Source organism: Leptosomus discolor, chromosome 4 (assembly GCF_034619465.1).
Source record: "Leptosomus discolor isolate bLepDis1 chromosome 4, bLepDis1.hap2, whole genome shotgun sequence".
NCBI classification, from domain to species: Eukaryota; Metazoa; Chordata; class Aves; order Leptosomiformes; family Leptosomidae; genus Leptosomus; species Leptosomus discolor.
In genome coordinates, this window is record NC_141394.1 from 73,736,933 (window position 1) to 73,750,327 (window position 13,395).

General features: G+C 38.0%; 1 protein-coding gene across 2 annotated transcripts in view; it reads left to right on the forward strand.

Moving 5' to 3' along the window:
- The first annotated feature begins 457 nt into the window (after window positions 1-457).
- The window catches only part of ZFYVE28 (zinc finger FYVE-type containing 28), a 60,352-nt gene continuing 47,414 nt past the window's right edge, over window positions 458-13,395 (forward strand). For both annotated transcript variants that reach the window (XM_086464185.1, XM_086464184.1), the window contains exons 1-5: window positions 458-580; window positions 4,064-4,266; window positions 6,003-6,092; window positions 8,006-8,095; window positions 11,354-11,455. In XM_086464185.1, coding sequence (XP_086320311.1) covers window positions 473-580; window positions 4,064-4,266; window positions 6,003-6,092; window positions 8,006-8,095; window positions 11,354-11,455 — 593 coding nt within the window. In that variant the 5' untranslated portion in view covers window positions 458-472. The remainder of the gene's footprint in view (window positions 581-4,063; window positions 4,267-6,002; window positions 6,093-8,005; window positions 8,096-11,353; window positions 11,456-13,395) is intronic.

Here is a 13,395-nt window from a genome sequence, read left to right on the forward strand (position 1 = left end):
TCTCTAATGTCTCCGAGGTTCTCTCAGGCATTGTTTTGGGGAAGATGAAGTGCATATCTTTGGGGCTGGTGAGAGGAAATGAGATAAGTCCAATTTACTTGTACTTCTAGTTTATTTACAGGTATTTTACAGATAGATAGCTGGAGGTCTTTAAATCATGCCTCCTCATCAGAAGTCCCACTAAAGTAGTCAAAGTTCAATGTGATGAATCTGAGAAACAGTCTCTAGGAAAACTGGAAAAAGTTAAATTTGTTACTCTTCTTTCTATGCAATATTCTCCTCTTTATTTTCTCTGTGTGTGCTGGCCATGAGAGTTAAATACTGCATTTTCTATCTTTCTTATTAGTTGCTGCCTCATTAATAAATTCTATTAAAAGTTAGGAAAAAAAATTGTGTGATTTCTGTGGGAACAGTTTATATGCTATCCTATATTTTGCTTCAGGATAATGTTTTGAACATCATAAATCAAATCATGGATGAATGCATTCCACACGAACGGGCCAACCGAGACTTTTGTGTTAAGTTTCCAGAGGAAATACGCCATGACAACCTTGCAGGACAGCTTTGGTTTGGAGCAGAAGTAAGTCTCTCGCATTCCTGTTACTTGGGGTTAATGGACAATTTTTTGTGGCAAAAAGCCAGAAATTCCAAGTACATCTTGAGACTTTTCTGAGAATGGTACATGTAATAACAGAGCAAAGTAAGTATCTTTGAGAACTTGCTCTGGATCCTTAGTGGAATGGTACTCTTTAACTATGGTTTTGGTATTGGCTAGATTAAAAGCATACCTGTTGATTTTTGTATTTGTCTGCTGCCATTATGGCCACCTCTTAAAAACTACTTTTTGTGAATTAGCATCTGATTAGTAGTCTTGATTGTTTTTTGTTTTAATCCTGATGGGGTGTATCTTATACAAAGATATATAAGGGAATTTTATCTGATAAAATTTTATCTTCAACAAATATAAGTGCATGCTGTCACTTCATTTTAATGGCTGTATTATGCTGTAACTCATATTAAACATATATAACTTCGAGCTGACATTTGTTGCACTTAACTCACTTGTTTTATGTGTATGGTAAAATTGTAATGGTTTCAGTGCATAACTCTCAAGTCTGCTTTTGTTCTCTTACCTGGTTTCTCTCAGACATGCCTCTACAGCAACCTGTAGGAACAAGGGATTTTTGTAGTGAATGTTTATTTTAACCAAGGGATGCCTGAAGTGTCAGAAAAAAGGATGTGATACGTAGGATCCTCATTCATTAGTACTAATGTCTGTTGGCAAATGAGGGTGACATTAAGCACCATGGATTTGTTGAGAGTTGAGGGGGGAGTAGTCTAGACATCCCACCACACAACAGTGTGTTGAATTGTTTTCAGCTTTACTTTTCCTGTATTTGAAGCAATCATTTGGCTCCTGTTGTTGTCCATTCTTTTTTCTAGCTGTTCCTCCTTTCTTTTTAAAGTCCATGCTCTCCATCAGTAGTTCCTGTCTTGTTCAGTCCAACATACCTCCGTATGTTCTGTTTCTGAAACTTTGACAGTAGTTAATTGTAGGCTTCTCTGAGTCAGGGAAGTCCTGGGTGGAATTTATACAATGAATTTGACATGTCAGTGTTTGTATAATCCTATGCTCAGCAAAAACAGCAGCAGTTTTTCTTCTCAGTATCGTGTGACCTTCACTACAGTCATCCAGGTGATGCCATGCTCTGTTTTCAAATGCTGAGAGCCTGACATGTTGGCTTAATGGTGCTTCCGTGGTAGTTAGATAGGAGAAGATGGGCTTGTTCTTTCTGCAACCGCCCATGATGAATCCCTTTGAATTCCATTATTCTTTCTTACTCGGAGGGACTAACAAACCGGGATTACAGCAATAAACCAACAGGAAAGATGCCAGCAAATATAGTAACTTTTCCTTGCTTTGTAGAAAATGCTCGAGGGAATCAGAGACAGCCAGTATCTTCTGGGAGAAAATGAAGTCTTCTTTTATTCACTTTTTGTTTTACATAAGCTAATGCTTTTACTCTTTCCAAATCAAACTTTCACTGTCTCCAAATTGAACCACCAGACTGGAGAGACCTGTTGGTTTCAGAGAAAGTAACATATGCAGTGATGAAGTAATGCTAACTCATACTGCTGTAGACACTGTTGTCCTGTAAATTCATTCAGTAAGGAAGACTGTATGGACTGTTATGAATTTATACTTGTGTCCTTGTCAGTGCAATCACCCAGAGTTATCAGTCTGAGTACCTATCAACAGGTAAGACTTGCATTATCCACACTTTCCCATAAACACTGCTTTGGCAGATAAGAGGTGAGAGCATGATCTTCTCTGAGTGCCCTTAAAACATGAGTCAATGCATCAGGCTGCTGAGCAAGGGCTGGGGTTGCAGGTCCCCCATACAGAGCTGCAGAAATTCCTCCCATCCAGAGGAGTGCAGGGGAGAGGGGAGGGATACAAAGCTGCAGAGAGATTCAAATTAAAAGAAAAAAATTGGGAACTTTGAGACTAGAACAATCTTGTATATTTTCAGTTAATACAAATATTTCCGTTAATACAGCAAGTATGTTTTACATCAGTGCTTGTTGTCTTCCAAATGTATCCATAAAGGAATAAAGCCAGCAGCAGAGATTATTAAATAGCTTTGTTTCAATAGCAAGATTTTTAACAAGTCTTTTATTAATGTGTTACAGTAAAAAACTATTCTTAATGTCTTTGTGAGCTGGTCAGAGGGAGCCCATATATAACTGTTTGGGGCAAGGAGTCTCTTAAGTAGCTGCTTTCCAGAAGCTGAAAGGGCAGAACTGCTCTGTGACCTGGGTTTTATGTTCTTTCCTATAAAATATGTTCTGTGAGAGACAGGATCTGGTCTAGTAGGACCCCTGGTCTGATAGCCAGTGTGATCAGTTTTGCTGCAAAAGCATCATGGTTGCAGAATTTCTATTCTTTTTGTCAGGAATATACTTATTTCAGCAGTCTAGCCTGAATCAAAACGGTCCTTTGATTGTACTTTGGCTGGATTCACATCTCTTATGCAAGCAGTCCCTGAGTAAACAGAGTATGTATCCTACCAATACTTACTGCCTGACTAGTGGGAGAGGAGCTTTTTCAAGTTCTTCTGTCAGCTGTGTGGTTCTTAGACTTGAACCTTCTGCTGTTCTCGTGTCTCCCTGACTGAGCTGCTCCCCAACCTTTTATGTGAATCACAATGTCAGGGGTTGGAAGGGACCTCTGGAGATCATCTAGTCCAACCCCCCTGCTAGAGCAGGCTCGCCTACAGCAGGTCACACAGGAACACATCTAGATTTGAATAGGTTTTGAATATCTCCATGGAAGGAGACTCCACAACCTCCCTGGGCGGCCTGTTCCGGTGCTCTGCCACCCTCAATGTAAAGAAGTTTTTCCTCATGTTGAGGCGGAACTTCCTGTGCTCCAGTTTGTGCCCATTGCCCCTTGTGCTGTCACTGGGCACCACTGAGAAGAGCCTGGCCCCATGCTCTTGACACCCGCCCTTTAGATATTTGAGTGTTGATAAGGTCCCCTCTTGATCTTCTCTTCTCCAGGCTGAAGAGCTCCAGGTCTCTCAGCCTTTCCTCATAGGAGATGCTCCAGTCCCCTCATCATCTTAGTAGCCTACTGCTGGACTCTCTCCAGTAGCTCCCTGTGTCTCTTGAATTGGGGGGCACACAGCACTCCAGGTGTGGCCTCACCAGGGCAGAGCAGAGTTGGGAGCATAACCTCCCTCGACCTGCTGGCCACACTTTGCTTAATGCAACCCAGGATGCCATTTGCCACCTTGGCCACAAGTTCACAATGCTGGCTCATGGTTACCCCTTTATCCACCAAAACTCCCAGGTCCCTTTCTGCAGAGCTAAATGACTCTTGAAGGCTTATGACTCTCAGCATATCAGTCTTAAATCTTTCACTTCTTCAATAATGTGCAACAAACTGGGGCTACGTGCTGTCCTTGTTCAAAGTATTAAATATCACATCTTATGCTTTTTTTAAACATAAAAGTAACTTTGTAAAAATTAATATTTTCTCTCTTAATGTAATTCATAGTGTTTGGCTGCTGGTTCAATTATTATGAATCGTGAAATTGAGAGTATGGCTATGAGGCCATTGGCCAAGGATCTCACCCGAAGCCTAGAGGAAGTCAGAAATATCATTCGTGACCAGGCCTTAAGGGATTTGAACCTCTACACGGAGAAAATGAAAGATTCACTAAAGCATTTTGATGTCCTTTTTGCTGAATTTGAATTAAGGTAAAAGATCTGAAGTAAATGCATTGTGAACACTGGCTTGGCTACTACAGCTGTTGTGGGGCTTGTTGGTTGTTGAAGTTGTCTGTTTTGTTCTGTTTTCTTTTTATGGAAAAAGTATGTAACTTTTTATGATGGTATTTGAATTCTTCAGTAATTTGTTTTATTGTTAGATTTTTTTTCTTTCCAGTGTAGCAGTAATGAAAAGAAAATTAAATAGGTTTTTAGCAGTCAACATTTGCTGTCTTCAACTAAACTATAATCTTCCATTTGCATATTGGCATATGGCGTTTGAGGGAGGTTTTCCAAGACACAAAAGAAAGCCATAAATCTCTTTCCCTAATGTTTTCTTTATCAGAGGAAAGGCAGCAAATAAGAGATGTTGAAAAAAAAAAAGTATAACATAGTCTAGAGATTATGAGGTTTTTGTTCTCTTGTGCTTAGAGATACAGGCAGGATGTACCCAGTGAATTTAAGGCAAATTGAAATCTCATGAAGGAAGTGCTTTTACACAAGCCATAATTAACTGCAGGAACTCACTGATTTAAGAACTTGATTGAAAAATGTCTTAGAGGTTTATAGCAAAAATAAAAACAACTGCTCTGGGGTTGAGAAAAGTAACTGCTTATTGCATCAAAGGTCACAGTGACCAAGTCTTGTATTGTACTTCAGAATTTAAGCCAGCATCTTGCATGTCTGTTAGATGTTTGTGGTGCTGGGCATAGTTACAGACAGGATACTGGACAAGATAATCTATGGATCTAATATAACACAGCCATTCCTACCCTCAGCGGAACAGGTTTCTTTAGAATGGGGTAATGTGTTAAGTTTTTCTTGGGGATAATCCATAAACTGTCTTGTCTCCCATTACTATTTGCCCTTCCTCAGTATTCATATTCTCTTGTATTATTTTACTTAGGTAAACAATTTTTTCTGGTTCAAGAAAAAATCCCATCATTTTACTGTTACACTGAAAAAGATTTTAATTGAAAACATTGGCTAAAAGCGAGGTTTTTAAGTGTGCCTTTGAGTGCAGGCACCGATGACAATCAGTAACTGGTTCTTGACAGTGCCTGTGCACAGTTTCTGGCCTATCCATACCAACTCTACATACAGCGCTTTTCTTTGCCATTGTTTTGCAAACAACTTTTTCCCTTCCTGTGCTACTTGTGGTCTACAAATGACTGATGAAGTAATACAGTGACAGAAAACCACTTTTACAAATTTTTCTTACCTTGTGAATGAGTGCTTTTGCATGTAATTCCACATGGAAACGAGGCTAACTTTGAAGCCTCCTAAATTGTCTCTGCTGGGTAACTGAATTTCATCAATATGATTTCAAGTAAAACTTTTCTGGATAAAATGTGCGTTGCAGTCAGTCTTTTTTTTTAAGGACATGCAAAGTCAACTATTCTATCTTCAAGATGCAGCAATAAAAATCCTTCTAGGACCTACCTCCCTGTGCCATGCAATATGGAGCTCTGTTTGCTCAATGTGTGTAATAATATTTCTAAATTACTGCTGAGATACACTGCCTCCATCTGCAATAAGTAAATCAGCTGCGTTCCTTATAGATTCCCACACTGTACAATTTTCATAACGAGTGCTGTCAAAATAAATACAAAATGGTACAGGAAAGTTTGGGTTGCTATGATGGTTTGTCCTAGCTTTATTTATATTTATAATCTGATTTGTTAAAGAGTGTAAAACAGTAGTAAGTTATTTTATAATCTTTTTAGTTATGTGTCGGCCATGGTACCTGTGAAATCTCCAAAAGAGTATTATGTACAGCAAGAGGTAATCGTACTTTTCTGTGAAACTGTGGAGAGGTAAGCATTTTAAGTACTAGATTGTAATTTCTGTGTTTACTTTCAGTCTTTGCTTTTGTAGAAATACTTTAACTGGAGTCTTTAAGAAGCACCATAAAACACCAGGTACTCTGTTTTTCTAGTAGGTGTCCAAGTACAAAGTTAAAAAGCATCAAGCATGCTTGCCAGGTACAAGCATATGCTTTTTTGTTTTCTGGACAAAAAACCTCCAAAATGTAATAATCCAACAATAGCAATGTTGTTGGTATGCCTAGTTATAAATGTGTAAGTGAAGTCTAAGCATTTAAATAAGCTAAATCTGTTTAAGACATCAAGACTTAATGGTATTTCATGCACAAATACATGGGAAGATTAATCAAATAATCTGAACCTCTAGTGATTATCATAAAGAACTTGTAAAGGCTGTTTAAAAGCTTAGAGGACCAGAGCTTGACTGTATGTGTATGAAGAGATGATGTTAAAAATAATCAGTGATTCGTAAGTTCTTTTAGGAGTATGAGGTGATAAGTAAAAGGTGAATTTGTTTGGACTGTACTGAGTTGAACAACTTCCCCCCTCCCCGTGATGCAGTAACTAGCCTAGTGGGTGGGCAGTAGAGGGGAACAGCGTGTGAAATACCCGGCTATAGTGAGGTTTTCAGCAGTGCAGCATTGTTCTCAAAAGGAAACTAATGAACCGTACTCTGGGTGGAATTATTAGAGACCAATTGACTGTAAAATGCGCTTGAAATAAGTGTTGGTTTTACTGTCATATTAGGAGAACTTGTGAAGTTGGACTCTGGTTCTGGTGTAGTTGATACCTTCGTTACAGAATGAAGTACAGAGCACACTGCCATGGTCTGTAGATGACACTGAGGTCAGAGGTGTTTCAGGCATTTTAAAAGACAGGATTACAACTCACAATGGTCACAACAAGTAGGAGGGATTACCTTCCATCTGTCAGAGAGCCACTACATACACACATATGCCCAGTAAGAGGAAAAAGATGGTTTCTCATTTGCAGGTTTGGATAATCTAGTACTGGACTGTAGGAAGGAGCAGGGAGTGAGAGTGGCCCTGCACTGTTGAGTCCTTCTACAGTGAGCACAAAGCAGTGCTTGCTTTGTGGTTGTTTTGCTGTCCACCAGCAGCAGTATTGGCAAGACACAAACTCACAAGGGATAAGAAAGTTATTTCCATTCTTTTAGGGACTGATCAGATCTCAGTGGGACTAATGTGCAGTTTTGAGTGTTAGCTTAGATGCTGATGTGGCCATTTCAGAGAAGAAATTTGAGGACGTTGTGGAACTTATGAGGAAATAAAGAAATTGTGGCGAAACCTGGAAAACACAGCCAAGTGAAAAGTATAAATTAATTGGGTTTTTGTCTAAAAGAGGCTTAAGGTATTTGAAAAGTTATTAGAGGACAATGAAGTGTCCCCCAAGTATGGCATCCGTAGATATCTATATTAGTTGCTGTATAGAACTGGATTTTTTTTCAGTTTGGTTTGTTAGTTTAGGGGGGGGTTGACAGATTATTACAGCAAATGTTCTTTGAAAATGAAACCAAATAGTTTCCCCGATTACTTTAAAAATGTTTTTTTTAGTTGAAAATCTTTAAGCACCAGTGGTTTTCAGTGAGAAGCTGATGCATGGCATGAAATAGGAAATGAAAAGGGAAAATAGCATAAAAGTTATTTTGTATTTGGCTATTTATAAAAGCTTTAAATGCTTAAATATTTTTCTTATATCAATATTTTTTTCAAAGCAGAGACTACAGTCAGTTGTATACCTAGTGTTGTAGATTGTACAAAAATAGTTTGTGAGTTAAATACTATGATTTGGGTAACAAATATAACAATTTTTTCAAATTTTTTCCTATTGAAATGTATTCTCTAAGAGTTTGATCTGTTACTAAATTTCATTCTTCTGTTTAGAGCCTTAAGGCTTGGATACCTCACTCAAGATATGATAGATGACTATGAGCCAGCTTTAATGTTTACAATTCCAAGATTAGCTATTGTATGGTAAGTATTTTTTTTAAATAACTTTCCACCCTGCCTGATTTAAAGATTTGAAGATTTCAAAAACTTTGTTCAGAGTTCTGGCGTTATTTCTTTCACCTGGGTTTGCTTGTACTTTCTTTTAAAAAAATTTATAGAGGATTATTTTGTTTTAAGTCATTACCATTTTCATGTAGAATATCAAGAGTGAAAAAGAAAACGGAAGGTAGAACTCTAAATATAGAAGGCAGGAACAGTTGATCAGTCATCCTCTAGAAATTAATTAAAAAATTAAGAACATCAGTCTGTGGAATGTCAATTGTCAGAGAAGTTTTTTGAAAGCACACGTTTTATGTCACTCAGAAATATGACCTAAGGATACAAGTCTTGAAAACAGAAAATTTTCAATAGGAGTTGTGTATTTTTTTTAATGACTCTAGTTCAAAAGGAATTGTCATCACAAAGTGCATTGGGAGCACTAAGTTACGCTTAAACCTTTTTCAAGGAAAATACTGACTTCTGTGTAGATTTGTGCCCTGTATTGACTGCTCAAGACAACTAAATTAGAACAGTGCCTTTGCTTCATGTGGTTTTGCAACATTGAACAAATCAGATGCATTTTTTCCTAATGAGTCTCATGATTTAGAAGACAGCAATTTCTCTGGAGTAAAGCCAGCATATTTTTAATATTTTACCATGGTGAATGTTTTAAAGTTAGCTAATATAAGTAGTATAATTGAGGGAAATAAGAAACCTCAAACCCTAAGTGTAATACGCTTCTCCTCAGGAAATCCCTGTGGCCCATTGTTCCTGTTAAATAGGATATTATCTGTAACTGTCATTCTAAAAATAATAACAGTAATAATCTGATTATCAAAAGACAGCAGGAGTGTGAGAACTCAGTTTGAAGCTGCTGGAAAACACAATAAAGAAGGATGCATCATGACTAGCTGGAAAACCAAGGGCTCTCTGGAAAACACACCATGTCGATCCCAAATTCAAAGAGGGACAGAGAGGGAGAAGAGAAAATCAATTTAACTGCTCCTGAGTACCCAGTGATTTGAAAATAAGTCGCTGCCATGTCAAGTTCCACAATAAAAGTACACCATCCAGCTATAGTGTTGTCTAGAAGAAATGCAGGCCTTCGACTGTGACTGTGAAAGTAGAAACGTTTAAATGCAAGACAGATGCAGTGCAAAGTTGTCATGCTGTTGCTCTGTGTGTTAATGAGAAGCATGGGTCTGCAGCAAGGAGAAGTTCTGGATCCTCTTGGTCCTCTAACTCTGAAAACAATACTTTTCGAAGTCAGTTTTGTCTAAAGTTTCTTTTCAGACATCAGTGTACCGTACACGTTATATAGTGTATGTTGCCTAGTAGTTTAGCAGGAGTCAGTGAACTTTGAACCTAGTAGGGAATATTAAGACACGCTTTTTCCCAATTTTTATTTTTTCCGTGTTACAACTATATTCAAGCTTTGACTCAGAACTCTTTCAGTCGTACGTATACAGAGGCCATTTCATAATAACTTTTTTAAATTGATCTAGCCCACTTTTTTTTAAAATTTCTTCTGAGTTAAGCTCTGTGGAGAGCAAACTATACCTGAAAGCCGAAGGAATGGTGGTTTCACATCAGAAGTTCGATGAGAGCAGCTTTGAGCTTCTGCTCAGCAAAGTAGTAACATGCGTTTAGGCAGAATGTAGGATGTGAGTCAGCAATAACTACTTCGCTTCATGGCAGCCTGCTTGTTGAAGCTCAGCAAGCTTAGGAAAAAATAGAAGTTTGTATCCTTGGTAACAGGATAATTTGTCTTAAGCCACCAAAAAAAAAGGTGATTTGCAAAGAAGCAGCTTTCTCTCTTTGTCTTTTCTCCCCTTTCACTGCTCCTACCCTCAAAACCCTAGTCCCCAAAGCAATGTTGATCAAGTTTAGTAGTCTGATTGCTTGGGCCCTCTGTCACCTTGCCAATTCTGAACTTTCTGATGGCCATCTTCCAGCCTGATGGGAGACCACGGTACTGTCCTGGTACCGGGGCATAAGCCAGACTCTGGGTTTATAAACAGAAGAAAAAGAGCAGTATTTCCCAGATGGTAAACAGAATGTAAGTGGTCCCTTTTTTTAATACTTCAGTGGGATTCATGTAACTTGTGACATCAGCTTTGCTGCTGTGTCTCAGAGAGCCTTCAGTGGTTATGCAGGATGCTTGCTACTGAACAGCTGGTGAGCAAAAGACATCAACAGTCTTTTGTTAGTCAGTCGAGGGTCCCCATTACTCTGGATGATTTGGATGCAGAGTACCTAGAAAGCTCTCTGCAACAACACGTAATTTGTCAGAAAACGAACATACCTTTCAAATACCTTGAGTAACTGAGCACTGACTGTAGGGGAAGGAAGGGGAAAATGGCCTGGGAAAAAGAAAACCAGTGTCATCTCAAGCGTGAGAAGGTGTGATCCATTTGCCTTTGAGAAACTTAGATTGTTTTTGTAGTGGGCAGAGGATTAAACACTTGAGCAGAGTGGTGCCTGGTGGGTGGGATCCACTCTGTCAGACACAGTCTGCTATGATGCAGGAGATATGGTGAAGAAGGTGAATTTTGTTTAATTTGTGACATAAAATTTGTATGCTAAAACTGCCAAACTCTGCCAGGTTTGGGCAGTAGTGATTCGATCAGGAGGAACTGTTGAGATATCTAACAGTTAGGTACACGGAAGCTTTCAGGATCATGAACAAAATTCTTTCCAGGGAAATTTCTACAAGTACTTTTAGAAGCATGGTATTATCAAAATGTCTTTTACGTCATTTAGCAAATACGTTTTCTTTTTTACCGCGTTAATATCAGGTTTATTTACCTTAGAGGTAGAAAACTAGGAACTCAAGAGTCTACTATCTTACATTGAAATTATTTAGACTGGAAAGAAAAAGCCATTTGCAATCTGTCTCAAGTCAGTGGACTTTCCCCAACTTCCTCGATAATCAGTTTCTGGGGGTTTTTTTGTGGGTCGGCCGCAGCAACGAAATAAATTCATGTTCTTCACCTTATGCTTCCATTGCTTTTTCTCCCATGTTTAAGGGCTAGACAGAGGGAGGGGATCTTTTTCCTGATGCTTTAAATAGCATTTAATTCTAACTGTGGGTGAATAAGACAAAAATAAGATAACAGTGTGTAACTTGACTGTAGTACTAATGTTCATGTACAGTTGCGTTTCTGACTCCTTATTCAGTAGTTGCTCTGTGTAATGAAACTTTCATTTTTGTGTGTGTTCGTGCATGTGTTTGAATTACAGTGGCCTTGTTGTGTACTCTGAGGGACCATTAAACTTGGACCATAAACCAGAAGATATGTCTGAACTCTTCAGGCCTTTTCACACTTTGCTAAGAAAAATAAGGTAAGTAGTGAATGATGGTTGTAACTGCTTCTCTTCTGAAGTGAAAATCAGAAGCTTAAAAAAGAACCCAAAAATGCCTAGAAAAATGTTTGTTTGCTATGTTAACGGTAAACTGCATTTTATTCTCGTGTGCCTGATATACCCATGAGATAACTAAATGTAGTTTTTGATTTCATTGGCGTTTTCTGAACTTTTCATCTCCTCATGGTAGTGTCTTTTTTCTGAATATTGTTGTATTACATGGCAGATTTTCCTTATGGTTGGATGATGCCTGAAGTACTAAGTTGCAGTTTGTTTTTGGGAGATCCTGTTTCCAATTAGCATCAATGTTTCTGTTTAACTAGGCTTATTACATTATCTCATTATGTTATGATTCAATACTCAGATCATTCTTAATCTAATAGAAATTACTATCCGTTTTTCATATTGTGGACCTGTTCTAACAGGATGGATCATTTTATATATACCTGTTTTCACAGTGCTTTAGTCTTGGTAACCATTGGAGGTGTGGGCTTTGGCTCAAGTATAAAGAGCATTAAAATATTCTTAATTGAGGTCTTTAGACTGATCTGTTACTTTGGAGAAATCAAGCTGTATCTTTAAAGGATCTTTATATTCATTTTTTTATATTCACCCTTAAGATATTTTATTTAGGTGTTAAAAAAATGTTTTCTAAATCCATAAGCCCTGTTATTTTCTTAGAATTCAAATTTGTATACCAACTGCAAATTTTGTATCTAGGTATCTCTAGAGATAATTTGGCAGAAGTTCAATTTTCACTTGTTTGTTGCCTTCCCTATATGTTATGGTGATGGCTTGATGTAAGAGTAGTTTTCATGTAGATAAATTTATCCAGACTAATTTCCTCTCGCCCGTTAGAGGTGAGGCATCTCCTGAGGGAGAATGCAAGCTCTGTCAGGGATGGTTCAGAGAGGAGCCTATTTCAGAAGTTAGGCTTTATAAATATCCAGACTACATCCTTTTGTGTCTCTTGAAGATTTTGCAGTATTTCTGTCTAGAAGTGGTATAGTTTTAGTGTTAGGTACATTAATTACATTCTTATTGAAATCTCAGAATTAAAATTGACAAATCAACATGTTTAGGGTGGTTGGGGTTTTTTTGAGTGATTATGGTTTTATAAAACACTAGATAAAGAACAACTATGTGACTTGAGGAGCAAAACTTAGGTTTGGGGAGGGGAGTGAAGCTATAGTGGTACTGAAGCTTAAAAAGTACGTGATGTTTACATTAAAATACCTTATTCCCAATATATGGCTATCACAGAAATTTTCACCAGCATTCCACTGGCTGACTAAAGCCAAAGAAATATTTAAAAGCTAATATATTTCTCATAATCTCTTTCTGCTTACTCTGTACTTTTTACAACACAGAAGATTAAAATCAATGAAGTCAGTTTATTGCTTAGTCCGTTTAATTTTCAGTTACTCTGAACTTAAAGCTTGGGTTGAAAACACATTAGTAAAATGCTTGTTTGTTCAATAACTACAATTTTCAATGCGAACTTAAGAAAAATGAAGAGAGTCAGATTTCTTTTTGGGAAAAGTTCCGATATACTTTACAACATATTTATTCTGTCAAGTGAAGTGAGCATTAAGAAATGAGATTTCAATTGTCTAGCAAACAAAGTTTGCAACGAGTTCTTGGTGAGCGTGCTGGTTTTGGCTGGGATAGAGTTAACTTTCTTGTATATTGACATCTGTATTTGTATATGACAAATATGTCATAATTGCTTGTATGGGGCTGTGGTTTTGGATTTGTGCTGAAAACAGTGTTGATAGTTCAGGGACGGTTTAGTTATGGCTGAGCAGCGCTTGCACAGCGTCAAAGGGCTTTTCTGCTCCTCACACCACCCCACCAGTGAGGAGGCTGGGGGTGCACAAGAAGTTGGGAGGGGACACAGCCTGGACAGCTGACCCCTG